Source organism: Neltuma alba, unplaced genomic scaffold (genome assembly GCF_004799145.2).
Source record: "Neltuma alba isolate B1F8T4 unplaced genomic scaffold, ASM479914v2 tig00012566_pilon, whole genome shotgun sequence".
Taxonomy (NCBI): Eukaryota; Viridiplantae; Streptophyta; class Magnoliopsida; order Fabales; family Fabaceae; genus Neltuma; species Neltuma alba.
The window spans coordinates 1-17,530 of NW_021637021.1; the positions used below are offsets into that span (position 1 = coordinate 1).

The 17,530-nt window shown below is 34.4% G+C and overlaps 3 protein-coding genes across 4 annotated transcripts; 2 read left to right on the forward strand and 1 right to left on the reverse strand.

The window, feature by feature from the left end:
• Nucleotides 1-1,371: 1,371 nt before the first annotated feature.
• LOC114728727 (uncharacterized) lies at nucleotides 1,372-2,343 on the forward strand. 2 transcript variants are annotated; one of them, XM_028915668.1, is made up of 3 exons: nucleotides 1,372-1,457; nucleotides 1,580-1,725; nucleotides 1,870-2,343. In XM_028915668.1, the coding sequence occupies exons 2-3, from the start codon at nucleotides 1,590-1,592 to the stop codon at nucleotides 2,049-2,051; spliced, it is 318 nt and encodes a 105-aa protein (XP_028771501.1). In that variant the 5' UTR covers nucleotides 1,372-1,457; nucleotides 1,580-1,589; the 3' UTR covers nucleotides 2,052-2,343. The 2 variants fall into 2 exon arrangements, with proteins under 2 accessions (XP_028771501.1, XP_028771500.1); XM_028915667.1 differs by having other exon boundaries at nucleotides 1,376-1,725.
• A 1,598-nt stretch (nucleotides 2,344-3,941) lies between these two features.
• Nucleotides 3,942-8,527, forward strand: LOC114728719 (THO complex subunit 3). The gene is made up of 11 exons (XM_028915653.1): nucleotides 3,942-4,180; nucleotides 4,338-4,433; nucleotides 5,403-5,532; nucleotides 5,837-5,928; nucleotides 6,259-6,327; nucleotides 7,224-7,281; nucleotides 7,366-7,465; nucleotides 7,676-7,762; nucleotides 7,892-7,970; nucleotides 8,074-8,206; nucleotides 8,291-8,527. The coding sequence occupies exons 1-11, from the start codon at nucleotides 4,118-4,120 to the stop codon at nucleotides 8,323-8,325; spliced, it is 942 nt and encodes a 313-aa protein (XP_028771486.1). The 5' UTR covers nucleotides 3,942-4,117; the 3' UTR covers nucleotides 8,326-8,527.
• Nucleotides 8,528-9,235: 708 nt separating this feature from the next.
• LOC114728724 (uncharacterized) lies at nucleotides 9,236-11,059 on the reverse strand. The gene is made up of 2 exons (XM_028915660.1): nucleotides 9,842-11,059; nucleotides 9,236-9,729 (listed from the first exon to the last, which is right to left on the reverse strand). Exon 1 carries the CDS (start codon nucleotides 10,561-10,563, stop codon nucleotides 9,886-9,888), a length of 678 nt encoding a protein of 225 aa, XP_028771493.1. The 5' UTR covers nucleotides 10,564-11,059; the 3' UTR covers nucleotides 9,236-9,729; nucleotides 9,842-9,885.
• Between the last annotated feature and the right edge of the window lie 6,471 nt (nucleotides 11,060-17,530).

Below are 17,530 nucleotides of genomic sequence, written 5' to 3' on the forward strand. Positions count from 1 at the left end.
AAAACAATTTACCCTCGGCCAAAAATAAAGAAGCGAAGCAATACTAGTAAACCTGTTTTCATCAGATATGCAGACATAAATTCTTTAAATCTTACCATTACACAACTCGACTCCTAAATTGATAAGATCACCAAAATGGAAGACCTATATTGCGTGCCATAGGATGAGAAGTCCACTACAGTGAAACTTCCAGCAGTAAACTAGTGAAGATTAAGTTGCAACTCCGTAAAACATTTATCATTTGGATTGGGATAGTAGCATTTTCTGAAGAAATTCGCAGATCAAAGGGAGAAAGAGGAATACCCTAGGAGGAGTGTCGGAGGGTGGGATCTCTGCCTCCATTCTGGGTGGCTGCTGAAGACCGTCGCACTCTCTTCTACTCTACTGCTGACTTCTTCATCTCAGCTTCTCCCAGTCGCACACGCGCTCCTCTGCTTTTTTAATTTTCATGATTTTTGTCACCAGTTGTGTGTGTATGGGTCTTCCTCTTTTTTTTTTTTTTTTTAATTACTGCTAACGTAAATATCCAACAATAACCCAATGCGATTGCGATCTTTACAAGGCTAATCATCGTGGACACATGGCAACGCCTGATTATGTCTCGAGTTTATCAATTTATTTATAAGAGAATAAAAAGATTTCACTTTGTTTTTTTCTCACTTCAATGTGTTTTATTTATGTTTTTACTGTAAAAGTGGTGTGAGTTTTGTGCATTAATGAATGAAAGAGGTGCTGCTTCCAATTCTACTATCAATAATAATTTTAAATATAACATTCTAGTTTATTTCATTTTTTATATTTTTTTAAAGATAATTTTTATAGTAGTTACATACTATTTATTAAATATTTTATTAAATAATAATTTATAGATATGATTAGCAAAGATATTTTAAAAAAATATTTATTATTACAAATAATTAATTTAACTAATTTTTTTAATATATTTAAATTAATCAACTAATTTTATATTAATGACCGAACATAGTAACTTATTAAACATTTGATATAATTTTTTATCAATTTTTTAAATATTTTGCTATTTTTGTTTATATAATACTTCTGATACTTAATGTAAAATTTAATTAACTAATTTAAAAAGATTAAAGATTTTAGTTAAAAGAGTTAATATGATATATTTTTAAAATTATCCTGAACATTTTTTTCAATTTTTTTTGTATTTAATTATTATTGAATAAAATATTAATAAGATCAATTTTCAAAAAAATTGATAAACATATCCCACTAAAACATTGATACGTTCATTTTCTTCTCCGGTGTACTGCTTGATAACAGTACAAATATCATTCCAACGAAATGACCAAAATATCCCCCCTATGTTTCATATTTTAACAAAATTGCCCTCCCTTGCCAGGTACCAGACTCAAGAAGACGGAGCGTTATCCTTAGTTCAGCGGGTTTCCATTTCTTGGGAGGCTGAAATGACGTCGATGAACTTTGTAAGTTTCCATAAGCATCCACCCCTCTTGCTATTTCAGAAGATCAGACCATTGGATTTGAAGGAATTGAAGCTTCTAAAGCGAAATCCTACTTCTCCTTCTTCTTCGTCTTCTTGTTGCCGAGTTCAGGCGATGACGAAGGAAAAGGAAGATTCAGAGCCACAAGAATATGAGATTGACAAAGATAAGGCCAGAGAAGCCCTCCAGAAGCTTGACCAGCAGCTTCAGTCTCTCTCCACTAAGCAAGTCTCTTCCCCGAAACTCAGAGGTACTCTCTTTCTCTCCGACACAACTTCGTCGTAGATTAACCTCTGAACTGGCTTCACCTTTCTTGTGAGTTCGATTCGCAACTAACAGTTTTGGGAATCCGAAATTGAAATTTAATTTGTAATTGTTTTATCATATTATGCAGCCTCAGATGTGAAATTCGAAGAAGCAGAAAAAGCGAAGAGTAGCGTCAATACGAGAGAGAAGGAGTTCGAGATATCAGACTCGTTTCTGGGTTATACCGCAGTTGTTCTCGTTTTATTCACTATCTTTTACAATTTTCTGTTCTACACTGTAATTGCGCCTTCCATTGATGGCGCTCCTTGAACTTGGACGTGAATTTTCTCCATGATTGTGCCATCAATCATCAAATGAAGAGGAAAACAGAAAAGAACACATGAGTAATATTACTCTTCTCTTCATCTTTGTTCAGTTAGATCGTATATAGGATTGTTGGAGACTCGAGAGACCCTAAAAATGTCATGCAGATGGTTAAAAGAGAGAATAATTTTGCCATATAAAAATGTTTTACGTCATATGGCAAGTGATTCGTTTACTTGAGGGAAGTGTAGGCTGAAATTGCGGCTGGAGAAACTTTGATGTTTACAGATTCTTAATTCGTCGTTCGTCTTGTGTGGACAGTTTCATCAAATCAAAGTAAGGCTGAATCATGTTGGGGTTGGACATCTTTTTAACTGTGATGACCTTTTTTATTTGGAATAAAATGACTATTTTGTTATACTCATCTTATCTTTTATCTTAAATATTAAACTTAATTAGAAATTTAATATTGGTCTTATATACTTATTTCATATGTTTATCATTTTTTTTTCAAATTAATCATATTGTTTTCCTCGTAACAATAATTAAGTAGAAGAAAAAGAGAGAAAATTAAGAGAGATGTTTAGGTCTTTTAGAAATAATATATCGTATTAACTAATTTAACTAACATTTTTAATTTACTCAAATTAATTAATTAGGTCATATATTAATGAGTAGTATTATTTAATGTAGATTCAATCATTATCCAATTCAAAGTGAGATTATCCTCTTATTAGTCTCAAATGATACTACCACCCAATTTTCAATATAAGACTTGATTGACTAATTTGAAAAGATTAATAAAATTACTAAATGCTTTCTAAAATAGTTATATATATCGTTAGATTATACTATCAATTTGTGAGTAAGGCAACTGTGTTTTATATTAAATACAATAAGTAGTAATAATTTTTCTCATGTATAAGGTTTGAAATTTTGATTAAAGTGAATTAACTATCTCCTTGTCCGCCAATTCTTTTTTTTTTTTTTTGGTTGAAACGGTAATATCAGTTCCAAAATAACAAGAGGAAAAAGAAGGTTATATAAATTTACGTATCTAATAGTTACAACTTTTTGACCCACTTTTTTTTTTTTACCGAATAACACTGTTTTTTCAAGTCTTTCTTAAAGATGAAGTTGTAATTAGGACCCTATGATGGACGTGTGGGTTACTTTTCTTAAATGAAGGGTAACAAAAAAACCCCTAACAAACAAGATGACTCACAACATATCAATAACACAGTAACAGGTTTATGCTAATTTTTTTCAGTAAAAGTCTGTGGACTCCCCCGCCCCAGATAGCTTCATGAAGCAGTCCTCATAGTTCCTTGAGGCCAATTACCAAAATTCTTAGAGCGCTCATGCAATTTTCAGTCCTCACAACCAACTCAAAATCTCAGCTTTTTTTTTTATATACAAGAATTTTAGAAAAAGAGTTGGGTTCATCCACGATTTAAAAGCAAGGCACCTAACACTTGATCTACTGAGGTCTGTCCCTACAGACACGAGAATATGACAAGCAAGTCTTTTTTTTTTTTTTAGCTCAATAGGTGAGAATCTTCCAGTTTCACTATACTGTGATGATACCCCTCCAACTCCGTGACTGGAGCCACAACAAAGTGGCATAACAAAAATCTTTTATATTGACTTTTTATGCATTTTGTAGAAGCCCAATTTGCATAACACTTTAGTGTGGCTTTTATGAGCTTTTATATCGATCATTTGATATGTCGATGATTATCAATACTGTCTTATATAATTATAATCTTTTTTTCAAAATACAATAAAGTTTTACGAGCAAAATGATTTCATAAACTATTTTATAATTTTATCAAAAATAAGAAAGGATCAAACTGGACAACTTGAATATTTTATAGCAGTTTTGGGCAAGGTCAATTTTTGTCTAATTTGGTTTAGACCCAAACTTCTGAAATACTTTACGAAATAATGCTTTTTGTTCCGGCTGGAAAATAACGGCATCTGCAATCCCTACTCTGCTGCACTGTAACCATTTCAATTTTTCGGAATTTTCCTGTTAAGCCTAAAGGTGTTCCAGATTCGTTGGTTTGGCGATGGAAGAAAAGCTCCCATTTAAGAATCTACATAGCAGAGAGTACTCAGGCCACAAAAAGAAGGTATTTCCTTCGCTCTTCTGATGGTAATTGTAAACCTGTCCGAACCCCACAGGCGTAATATTTTCTGCTTCATATCGTTGAATTTCTACGAAAGTAGCTTTCTATGTCTGTTTACGTTTCAATTCTAAGAGAGTATTTTTGCTCCCTTTTCTGAAAGGTGCACTCAGTGGCCTGGAATTGCACTGGCACAAAGCTTGCTTCTGGTTCTGTGGACCAAACTGCTCGAGTATGGTATATTGAGCCACACGGACATGTAAAATGCCTCCCCTTTGGACTTCTTGTTCTTTCCTTTAATTTTTTAAGACTTTGCATTGCTCAGAACATAGTTAGGGACGATCTTTCTTTTCACCTTGTCTAGTAGTTGTGTGCAGGGTACGTTCTATTTAGCATCCTGACTTGGTATTAATAGCATTGGCACTCCATTTTCTCTTTTTCCTCTCTCTTTCTACTTCTTCTAGCTATACTATAAATTCACTGTCTAAACCACCAAATCACTTTAAATTGAACCATTGTGGTGGCAATATACAAAATGGTTTCTGGAGATAAGCTATCAAATCAATGCATTTGGTAAAGAATGACGGAAGCCTGGCCGTATGAGCAAGGGTGGAAATTACTATCGTGACAGATAACAGATTATCATGGGAAGGGCTGATTACACTGGAAGTTAAATCCATGAAAGTTTTGGACTTTGGACGCTAGGGAAATTGTTTGCTGTAATGGATAGAGTCATTGAAAAAGGCAGAGAGGCAAAAGCTATAAGCATAGAGAATTTCCAGATGATGTCAATAGACAGGAGAGAGGATGAAGTTACATTCTGACTCAAAAATGGACAGATTCTGTTTTAAGGTTACTAAGGAATGTGTTAACTTTTGTTCGTTTTGAAAAGTGTTCTGAGACAACTTCTTTTGTTGGTTTCGGAAGGATTTGAATCAGAATGCATATTGAGAATTTTGGTTCATTTACTCAAAGATTCATATAGTCAGCGCCGATTAGTCCAGAATTATATTTTTTCTTAAATAAATGCTCAAGTACATGGTTTGGGTGACCACATCTATGTTTTAACTTTAACTTTGTTTTCTTATCACCTTTTTGTCTGGGGTTTTCTTATATTGTTGGTTGTCACTATTAATGTTAGTGCAGATAATTCTTACTTTCTCATTCTTTTAATGTGATTGAAAATTTGTTTATTTCTCTTTCTTTTTGGGGTTGGGTTTTATTTTAGGGTAAGGTCAAAGACATTGAATTGAAGGGTCACACTGATAGTGTGGATCAGCTATGTTGGGATCCCAAACATGCTGATCTGATTGCAACTGCATCTGGAGACAAGACTGTTCGTTTGTGGGATGCTCGTAGTAAGTGATTATTCAGTTTTATTCTGATTTGTCATAGTACAAATTGAAGTTATACTATCTTAATACTTTGAATTATCTTCAGATCTTCCTGACAATTAACCTTATGTAAATATTGAAATCCGCAGACAAATGGTTTTATCATTTGTAAACATTTTAATGGAAAGATCAGATCAATGTTTTTGTTGATAAAAAATATCTTTGTAATAGTTAGAAAAATTTTCGACTTTCCTCCTTTGAGTTAGTTTCGAATGTATGGTGCCAAGAACGATTTGACAAAATGCTTTGTCATATTTGGCTTCTGCAGGTGGAAAGTGCTCGCAACAGGCAGAACTTACTGGGGAGAATATTAACATCACCTACAAACCTGATGGGACTCACGTAGCTGTAGGTAATAGGGTATGTTGTTCAACTCCTTTCATTCACTGAAAGCTCTGAAACGGTGATACTGTGAGTGGACATTTCAGTGGTGGCTATATCTTGGGCATCTTTTAATTGCTTCCTGCTCTGAAACCATTGAGCTTTGGTAGTTACTGGCTAGACTTTTTCTTATAACTCTCTTGCTTCCCTTAAGTATGTAATAGCTTGCTTGGTTTCTCATTGCAAATGGGATTTTACAATTTTTGAGACAAAGTTACTCTGACATTACTTTAGCCAACACCACATTTTGGAAAAGATTAATAGATTTCCAAACACACTCTAAGTCTACTTTGTTGTTGTGATTCATAGGATGATGAGTTGACAATACTGGACGTACGGAAGTTTAAACCAATTCATAGACGCAAGTTCAGTTATGAGGTATTGTCTACTTTATAGGTTTGTTTTTTGTTGTTTGTTCTATTTCTGACATTTTATCTTTCAAGTTAAAGGGAGTTATTAAAACTGAACTTTGGAAATTTTCATAAATTTGTCTTTATATAAATTTCTTCTAGTTTCACACGTACTGTGAATGAGCATTGGTCCGTACTCATATAATTGACGAAATTATTTTAGCTACTTAATTACTTTGATTCTCTTGGCCTTAAAACCACCCGTGATATTCTGGAATCAGAGCTCAAATTACTGTCCTCATAATGGGCTTGTTAGTTATAGTGCAAATTACATTTATTTTATTATGGGATCAAAATGCTCTGTCAATTTGCATCCTCCATCCCTTGAGACCTGATGCATTTGTTAAAAGAAATGTTGAGGTTTTACCACCAAACCAATTAAAGTTTCAAGGATTTTGGAACAGAACATGGTTTGCTAATAGGGGAAAAAGAGGAAATCTAAGATTAAGCATGTAGCCTTTCAATCGATCAAGTTCTTTTGAGTGTTGCTATTGTAATCTTGATCCAGCTTCCTCAGCACTTGCACTTACTTTCTTCACCGCCTGTGTTTTCTAGGTCTTGTTTTCTGTTGTGGGATTCAGCTCCTCTTTATTTTCATATCCTTTAAAGTGGTCCACCATAGATACTGAAGCCTAAATTTCTCTGAGTTCATAATTGTACCCATCTATGATTAGATAATACGATAAGCGCACAATATTCCCTTTTTTCCCAGTATACATTACTCAAATGTTAGATGTGTGATTGATAAGCATTTTGGAACAGAATTGACTTTAACTTATCTACCCTTGGCATATATGTTGCGCAACTCCAACTACTTGCTCCAATATACTAAATAAATCCTGATCATTCCCTCCAACTTTCTAGGTGAATGAGATTGCCTGGAACATGACAGGAGAGATGTTCTTTCTAACAACAGGAAATGGTGAGATCATTCATTGAATTGATTCTTGGTCTTTTGTACTGCCAAGATTGAATCTTATTTTCCATGGGTTGTTCCCTAATTTAGGGACTGTCGAAGTATTGGCTTACCCATCTCTGCGGCCCCTGGATACCCTCATGGCACATACTGCTGGTTGTTATTGCATTGCTATTGATCCAGTGGGAAGGTACGCTTCTTCTATCTGTGTTGTTGTTAATTGTATTTAGATTGTCAAGGTAAGAATCGAATGCATAATTTCATAGCAGATTCTTAAAACTAATCTGTGTTGTATTTTAGGTTTCTTTCTTCTTTTACTTCAATAGGATGTAAATCATTCATATAAACTAGCAAACATGAAAAGCTATACTCAAATAGTAACCTCCTGTTACTGAGGCAGATATTTTGCCGTTGGAAGTGCTGATTCCCTAGTCAGCCTGTGGGATATCTCTGAGATGCTCTGTGTGCGTACCTTTACAAAGCTTGAGTGAGTTCCCCTGGATTTTCATGTTCATTTTTTGATTCAGCTTGTGTTTTTTCAAATAATAATAATAATAATTACTATATATAGCTTGTGACAACAAATCTGAAATTATTTTCTGTTTGTGTTTCTCAGATGGCCTGTGAGGACAATTAGTTTCAATTATACCGGTGATTATATTGCATCTGCTAGTGAAGACTTGTTCATTGATATAGTAAGTGTACCTGACTAGAGCTATTCAAAGGCTAGACCAGCCTACCATTCTTTGAACACGCACACCAAACTTGTTGGTCTAAACTGTTAATCCTTTTAAACAGTCGAATGTGCACACGGGACGAACGGTGCATCAGATTCCATGTAGGGCTGCCATGAACAGCGTGGAGTGGAATCCCAAATACAATTTACTTGCATATGCTGGTGATGACAAAAACAAGTACCAGGCTGATGAAGGTATGCTTATTCTGTGTAAAAGGCTCCATTAGAAACTGAGGATCCACAAGAAGGCTGGCTAACTTTTCTGCATTTTGTTTGCAGGTGTTTTTCGAATTTTTGGCTTTGAAAGTGCCTAGTCTTCACCGAAGGCGCATATTTAGCTTTTTGTTTTGTTTTGTTTTGTTTTGGTTTTGTTGTTGCTGTTTTTGTCTTACAGTTCGAGTGTTATTTAACTCGCACGGCGAGCAACAATAGTAAATTATGTCAGCCTTTGCTTTTTGACCCCTTTTTGGGGTCGATACGAGATTGAGAGTTTGATGATCAAAGTTGAATTCCCAAGTTAATGACAAACCAAACGTAGTAAAATTTCAATTCAACTATTTTTAATTAAAAAAAATCGACCGTTTTAGAATCCTAAATTTATCCCAACATAACAGTACTTGATAAAATAATAGTAGTAATAATTGCCTCGATTCGGTTCTTTTTGAATGCCATGATTGATATAATTTTGTCTGATTATACGATTTGACCAAACCGATTTTTAATTTTTCAATTTTTCAGACGAATTTGTTCAGCCTGTTTTTATTTATAGAGCTCGAGATTAATATTTAATAACGAATCAAATCTAGTCAGGGAATAAAAACTTATTTGAGCCCATGAAAGTGTTATTTACAGGCATACAATCACTTTTAAGTTTCTTCCTCTTCTTCTTGTTTTTTATTTCCTGAGCAATTTTTAAGTTTGTGTTCCAACACTTGATATTTCCACTTTTTGCCAACTCATTAAATAAATCAAATTTAAATTTTTATGTTGGAACTTGAGAATATTAATTTTATTTCTTTTTTCAGAGCGCCAGATATCATCTGATCTTCAACACTCGAGATATTAATTTTATTTCCGTTTCAAGGGTGCCAAGGGCCCAGCTTGACATTGTTTTTAGACAAAGCCTCAAATAATATTAAATTAATACAATTTTACCATGTTTTGGTGTCCAATATCCAAAGAGACTAAAAAATTCAGCAACAACGATAATATGAAGGCTTAAAATGCTTCAACTTGACATCTTTATCTTATTATTTGCTGAAATTGGGTACACGAGAAAGGAGTCCTTAGCTTCTTTTTTCATAATATTTCCATGGTGAGCTACAATGGCGCCTTCAAAAACTCCACACACACAAGAAGTGTGATATGCTTTTCATCATATTGGCAATCCGAACTTAGATTCAGCCACGGATTTGGATTATAGTATTTTTGAAAATACTGAAAGTGATCTCTTTATCTGTTTTCTCATTCAGGCCAAAAAAGTAATCTCTGTCTTGTCACTCTTCTTGCGTAGCATTCGCATGATTCAGCCATGTCCTTTAATGCTTGATGGTTGCTGCTCAGAATCATATGGCTCCGCCGCATCCCTTCAACATTTGATCCGTGCATTAATGCACTGAAATTTGATGCCTTCCATCATCTTGTTCGTCAGTGTTTCGCTCGTTGCAGCGACTCCAAAAGGGTAAGAATTGGTTAATCGGACCCAAATTGCTTCATCCCTATTCATGTTGGACCGGATTCGAGTTAAATCAACTCAGATAGCTTAAAGTCTTTCTTAATTTAGGCTTATCATTGCAAAATTAAGCAATGACACACAAGTTTGAAGATTACCATTGTTCAGTGTTGATCGGCATGGAAAAGTTTCAGGAGCAGAATCAGAAGCCACAGAGAACAAACTTGGAAGCAGGGGCGGCGAGCCCTGAAAAGCAAACAAGACAAATGGTTAGTGAATTCTTACAACACCAACTCCATGGCTTCCACTTGATCTCCACGCTCGAGCTCTTCATCTTCTTTCCGCCATTTTGATTCGGCTCTTTCGACAGATCGAAGCTCGCCCCCTTCATCCTAAGCTCCTGAACGCATCTCGTCACGCCTCGACTCGCCTCCCTCTCTTTCTTCACCTCCCTCCACTTTCTCCAGTACGCGTTCACCTTCACCTGAACCAAAATTATAAACACCGCCGACGTCGCCGCGGATATCACCGACGGTATCCACCATTTCCCGCAAGATCCGCCGTCCTCGTTGACGGAGGATGTAAATAGGAGTGTGAAGAAGAGGAAATGGAAGATGAAGAAGAAGGAAGAGAGTTGGAAGAGATCGCGCTTGATGGAGTCCATTCGGAGTTCTTTGTGAGCAATTCTGCTCCCGAAGATTTCCTCCTCTCTCTGCCACAGTTTCAGGAGCAAGAGGTGGCCTGGGCTTTCCGAGATCTCAGTGAGTGGGTGGTCTTCAATTGCTTCGGCAATATTGGAAATCGCAGGGAGGAGCTTCTTCTGCTCATGCTCCAAGTCCACTGGGATTTCCACTATGTGTGAGTCTTTTGATTCCGCCATTGCTTTCTTGATTCAAATGCAGATAAATTCACAAGAGTATAACAACTAAAATAATCAAAATATAAGTGAGACAGATATAATTAATTAATTAGAAGTTGCAGAGAGAAAGAGCAGAATAAAATGTAAAATGGAATCAAGCAGAGAGTGATCGAACAAAGTCAATTCAGCGGACAATGAGAGCAGATGATTAGAAGTTGCAGAGAGCCAAGTGAGAAGAAGAGGTTAAGATGATAGCTTGGATATGGAAAGTGAGAAGAGGATGAGGAAGATATATAATGGAAGTTTGTTGCGGAACGCCCGAGATCTTAACGGTTACATCTCATCTCACGGACGGTCCGACGGTCCAACGGTCATATTTGCTTCTGTTTTTCGTGTTTTCATATTATTTATGCAAGTATTCAGTTCATCTTCACGTTCTTCCATGACTGGAACAACGGATACTTTTCCTGCTGCTTCTACCAATAATTCCTCTCCTGCGATCCTCTTCTTCGTGGGATGGGCACCTTTTATTTTACTATAATTTTGATCAAGTCTTAGTTTTTTTTTCATAATTTCTGTGAGTATGACTGTGAAGATATCATCTTTATTTTGTAATATTTGATTTTTTTTAAAGCTAAACAGACAAGTTATCAAGTCTGTTTTTCTGCTGTGGAGGATCAGCTTTAATTAAAAACAACAAATATTCGGTTCGCATCCATTACGGACTGCCGAGTGGTGTACACGCGGCATACTGATTTTTGCATTGGATAATGAAAAAGGGCAGTAAATTTTTTTTTTTTGCCATGAAAAAATGGGCTGTAAATTGATTTTCTGATTTTTCATATTTAAAAAATATTAATTGTTTATCTAATTTGATTAGATTAAAAAAATTATATAATTTGAAGATGTTTGTAACACCTCAAAAATGTTTTTAAAAAGTACTTTCACAAATCAGGACAAGCTCTTCCATATATTTACTTCTTACAACATAAAATTACTTTTAAAATCATGATTTGGTTTTTATCTGAACACCTTCTTGTTAATTATAATAAATATGATATTTTTTTAATAAAAAATTTCAATAATCATTATTAATATCCTCAATCCTTCTCTTACTCGATTATAGTTAAATAAGTATCAATATGGGTGATTTAAAAAAATTTGATAAATATAACAAACAAGTCTTATATTTAGAATAAAGACCAACTCTACAATTATAATTAAGTCAAATACTAAGCACAGACATAACAGGAGTATTTCTTTCTTTCTTTTTTTTTTGCCTGAGTATAACAGGAGCATTTCAATAACTTACCTAATTTTTTTTGTCAACTCGGACTTTTTTTTGGGGTGGGGCGGGGCGCTTTTTTTAAAATAAATAAATAAATAAATTGTCGGATCTTTTTGCACGTCGGTTCAAGCTTCGGAGCCTTCCATACAGTAAAACAGGCGTTTATTTTTTAGTTAAGAGACAATTAGTTTTGAATTAAACATCCGTTCAAACTTCGAAGCCTTCTATACAGAAGCAATTATTTTTGAGTTAAGTTGTCTAAGCAAGCTGAAGTATTTTTCTTGAAACATTTGGTATCTTAAAATATTTTATAATGTATTTCAAATACATAGCACCTTAAAATATTTTGTATATTTTCAGTGTCTTTAGCATTCTAAATTATTTTTTAGTACATCAAGCATTATATATTGCTAAATGTAAAATTGTACTAAAAAAGTACTCTGTTCATTTCATTTGAAGAAAAGAAGGATTCCAACAAAAAATTAGATGTACCTGGAAAAAATATATTAGGGATTAAATATACCACCAAATACGGAGAGAAATTATGTTGCGCATAGTACTTTTTTTTTTTTTTTTTGCCAGGCACAAACATAATATCTGCGCGCTAAGATTGGATATATGCGGCTCAATGAAAGGAAGGAGTTCTTGTGGTGGAGTTACAAGGGACAACAAACCAAGGTGGGTCCTCAGATTTCAACGCCAAACTAAACCACTTACCCACTGGCTATAAATTTACTCATCAAACTATCTTTCTTTCTGACATTTTTGTTGACCCCTTGGGGGGTTCTTTCGTCTTTGTCTTCACATTTTGCTTTCCTCTAATTAAACCAAACAAAGAAAAAAAATCAAATCTAGAGGGACACACTCAACTTTTTCAATTAAGAGCTTCAACCGGTGGATCAAATGGTGAAGGTGGAAGATCTACAACGATGTTTGGATGGAAGCCAAATCATGATTTTAAAAGTACTTTTACGGTATACAAAATAAATATGTGGAGGAGTCTGTCTCGTTTTGCTAAAAAACACTTTTCTATGTTACCAAACACCCCTTATAAGAAGAAAGCAAGAAAAAGCCCAAATGACGAAGAAGAAGATGCCATGGGATATACTCTATTTGGCAATGTGTTTTTGGATATATGGATACTAGTTGTAAAGATACACCATGTTCTAGCAGGGATCACAGAAGAAATAAAATTGTAGTGGCCAGTGTTCATAGAGCATGCACAAACATTACCATTTCTCATAGATCTTTATGCAGCGTACACTAAGAGCACCTGCGAGGAAGAATCAAGGGAGGTGGCTTCTGCCTGACAATGGTGCGCATAAAGTGAACATAGATCCAGGCTTAATAAGCACAGAAGGAATAAGTACATGTGGTGGAGTTACAAGGGATAGCAAATCACAGCAGGCACTAGGTTTTAATGCCAAATTAGGACCTTTTTTTTCTTCCAGGCATAGGTATCTTTCTATCAAAAATAATTATGTTCGAGGTATTATTAGCCTATTAGGTACTAAATATAAGTATCTCTTTCAGTGAAGATTCAAATCTTAGTTCACTATGCTATGAGGGTTTTTTTTTTGTTAGACCCAACTCTGTTGATATTAAGATCAACTTAAATTTGATTAAACTCTTTTCTAAGATGTGTTTTGGACCTTTCCTTTGCAACTTAGGCAGAGAGCCAATAAGGCCTCGTTTGTTGGGTGCGGGTCATCAGTGAGATACCATTACACGCCTGTTATAATTGAGCTGATAGGATTAATTAATAACTTGAAATCGGTTTATTAAGTTGGAACAAAAGATTGGAGAAGTTTGTCATATATGTGTAAACTATTTAACAGCCAACCATAATCAGTCGAAAAAGTAGTTCACTTCAAGTCTAGTTGAATTGATGTTAATTTAATCATAATTAATATAATGTAATTTAATTAAAATATAAAAAATTCACATATGGCTCTAGAACGAATAATTTTTAAATAAAAAATGTATTAATCCAACAAAATAGAAATGATAAAACAAAAATATGGTGGATTGCTATTTTTTTAATTTTTGATTCATTAAAAAGATGACATTTCTAGCTCAATAAGAGAATGAAATATAAAATTCAACCTGATTAATACTCTTTTAGTTTTATTTACAAGTCAATTTCAATATGTTTCACACAAACCAAGAAAAATCTTAAATTTCATTGACTTTCACTTAAAATTTAACAACTTTTCAATTTTATCTCTATTTAATATGTATTATATCCCATGTAAACAAAGTAAACACAATAATAAATGAAGGGTAAAATTATACATCTATACAAAAAATTTCTTTCAGTACCTTATAAATAGGACAAAAAAAGTCTTTTTACTGCCCTATAAATAGGACTAGAGAAGTATATCCAAAATTCTTTGATCAGATCGATTAAAAGATTAGTTCAGTAATATTTAGTTTTAATAACATATTTAGAAGGTGCTTATCAAAAAAACATATTTAGAAGGTATCAACTTGATTAAAGATAATAAAGTACATACCAATCCCCACCAAGACTTAATTGGTCAAGCAAGGTTGTTGCGGAATAGGGATTTGGAAAAATTATGTCTATTAGAAAGCTAACGGATGTCTTCATTCCATTGGATGATTTTTGTGCTTTTGATCACCTTCTTACATATTATTATCGAAAGGCAATGAATGATAGATGATATATGTGATTTTACCCATTATTGTTTTCTTCTGTAAGTTCTTTATGTAATAGAAATTTACATGGTCTTGATTTCCAGTCAAAAAAACACAAAAATAAAAGAGAGGAAAAAATCGCTGCTTTTCTAGAAAGAAGACTGATTTGGATATATAATGGGTTGAGCGGTGGTGACTTGTGAGGTGGCTGACGTTGGACTTCGCAGGCATCCCACTCGGATTCTTGCCTTTCCAGTTTCCCTGTCGGTTGTGACGTCCCCGGGGGGCTCTAAAAGCCCAAAAACAAGAAAAAAAGGTTGTATCCCTCCTGAATAACATCGCATCTTCCTTCATTTCTTTTTCTTTTCTGCCATAGCCAGCCACTTGCTGTAAAATAGGAAAAGAAAAAAAGAAAAGAAAAGAAAAAGTTATTCACTGGTTACAACACTCTTGACTTAAACTGCTAAACAAGTAAACAACACGCCACGATTCTATCCATTGACTGTATACAACAGGTGATCTGATACGATGTACTCTTCTGATCCTAAATATAAGATTTTTTGACACACTAGTATAAAGATTTTATATGTAGGACCGGAAGAGTAGTAACATAATATGAATTAAAAAATTAGTTCTTCAAGTGAATTAAGTTTTGAATTTTTCAATAAAAAAATGTTTAGATTTAGCGTTTGACAGTTTTTTAGTAACATATATTTGCGCTTATATAAAATAAAAAAAAACTAATATGAGTGTTCCATTTTCCGACTCAGCCTCACTAAAACTTGATTGATTATGCGAGATTGTTTTTTCGTGTTTTTTATGCAAAAGAGAATTGTTATCATATGTTATTGTTAATTTATGATCTTACAAATATTTGAATTCATAAACTAATGTGATTTTTGCTGCATTCTAGGTGGTTTATAGTTGATTTTATGGGCTTTAGCCCCATTTGTCATTAAAACAAAAAGAATTATTTCGTAAATCAGTAAATCACCATCATCTCATCAAGAGGTGGGTGTCTACCCTTTTGCACTGGTCCCAGCCTTTAGATCTTCTGACTGTTGACCCACGAGCCAAGTCGGTCTAAACTAGAAGCTAAAATTATGGGTAGAATTTCAAATTTGGACCTGAATATAAGTTACTTTTGGTCTTAAATATAAAATCTGTTTTGTACAAGATTTGTATTATACAACAGATCTTGTATTTAAGATAGTATATATTATGTATGTATTTATGTGAATCCAACCTAATCTGATAAAATATACTACTTCCGATCCTAGTTATAAGACTTTATTTGTAAACTATGAATGAAATTATTAAGATAGGAGGTAGTGTTGAGTTAGATAGACTTGCTTTTGTTAGAACATTAACTTTGGTAGTTTTTAACAAGAAACAAAAAACCAGACTGGAAACTGAACCAGTCAAGGTAGTGAGTCAAGGGTCACTAGTCAAACCAGGGGTTGGACCGGTCATATTAAAAGAATTTAATTTAATTTATAATATTAAAATAGAACAAAAGGTCCACAACACTCTTGCCTAGGCCATTAGCTCGGTTGCCACAAGAACACACAAAATTAATGGAGTCAGCCAACAAAGCCAGTTCTGCACTCACTTCAACAGATCTCTTCTTAAGCATCCTAAATAAGGTCTCACAATCCAGGTCAACAAAAGTAATTTAAAACTAGTATGATTGATTGAATATGAACCAAGAATTTGAACCAGGCGAGCAGCAAAATCCAGGATTTGGAGAGGCGACCACCGTGCCTCCTCTATCTCCACTCTCCATGACGCACGACAGATCAACCACCGCGCCTCCGTCTCTACTACTAGTCGACCACTGCGCTACTGTCTCCACTCTCCATAGCAACTTGACGGCGATGTGAGGGATTTGGGGCAGGGAGAACAGTCGACTAGAACGAACTTAACGAAGAAGGGAATGGGAATCTTGGTCAACCACCGTGCCTCTGTCTCCACCACAAGTTGACCACCGCATTGCTGTCTCCACTCTCCACAGTAACTCGATGGCGATGCAAGGAAATTGTGGCAGGGAGAACGGTCGAGCTCAACAAAGATGGTAATGGGATTCTGGTTAGGAGGAGACAGGGACCAAGGGAATTGAACTGCAGTGTTGCAAATTTTTTTTTTTTTAAATGTTGGACGACGTCGTTTTGGGCATTAGGTGGGAAAAACAAATTAAACCGGCCAAGCTCCAAACGGGCGATTGATTGATTTAATACTGGCTTGACCGGTTAATTACGGGTTCTATAGGTGACCAGTTTTTCTCTAAACCAGACTGGATTGGAGACCGGTTCAATAGTTTTCCGGTTAAACCAGCCGATCCAGTCTGAGTTTTTTTCCTTGGTTTTTAATGTAAAACCAAACACACACACTTTCTTTCTTTCTTTCTTTTTTTCCCCGCCAACACATGCTTTTGTATTACCATCATATATGGGAAAGTTTGGGGAGCCGTGAAACTCTTTAGAATGTTTTATTTTTTGTTTTATTTATAAAAATTATAAGTTTATAAGAGGTTAAAGAGAACTTGAGAAATAACTTTCCATGAAATAACAAAAAATGGTTAAGGCACAATTTTAATCCTGATGTTATTTCTCAAGTGTAATTTTGCTTTTGATCTCTTTAGTGGTGCAATTTTGACCCTCATGGGTAAATTTGGACCCAAAAGATCAGAAACAAAATTGCATTAAAAAAAGATCAGGGACAAAATTATATTTTAAAAATAAGATAGGGGTAAAATTGCACCACAGAAAAATTAGGGACAAAATTGCACTTGAGAAATAAGATCAGGGTAAAAAGTGTACTTTAACCCAAAAATATATATACTTCACACAAACATTTTATGTCAATGTTGTAAAAATTATTCCTCACGGTTAACCATTAAACTTATACCAAAATATTTTTTTAATATTCAAAAAATTAGTCTAATCTAAAAATAAGTTGGGGGGTTTGTTCTGAGGTTAATCAAATATTTTAATATACTCTATCTTCTATGTTTATAATTTTTACTTTAAAATATTGGATATA

Coding starts and splice junctions, on each gene's coding strand:
- LOC114728727 (XM_028915667.1), top strand. CDS start 1,440: ATGACGTCGATGAACTTTGTAAGTTTCCATAAGCATCCACCCCTCTTG. Junction 1,726..1,869: donor CTCTTCCCCGAAACTCAGAG/GTACTCTCTTTC, acceptor CATATTATGCAG/CCTCAGATGTGAAATTCGAA.
- LOC114728719 (XM_028915653.1), top strand. CDS start 4,118: ATGGAAGAAAAGCTCCCATTTAAGAATCTACATAGCAGAGAGTACTCA. Junction 5,533..5,836: donor TCGTTTGTGGGATGCTCGTA/GTAAGTGATTAT, acceptor TGGCTTCTGCAG/GTGGAAAGTGCTCGCAACAG. Junction 7,466..7,675: donor GCTATTGATCCAGTGGGAAG/GTACGCTTCTTC, acceptor TTACTGAGGCAG/ATATTTTGCCGTTGGAAGTG.
- LOC114728724 (XM_028915660.1), bottom strand. CDS start 10,563: ATGGCGGAATCAAAAGACTCACACATAGTGGAAATCCCAGTGGACTTG.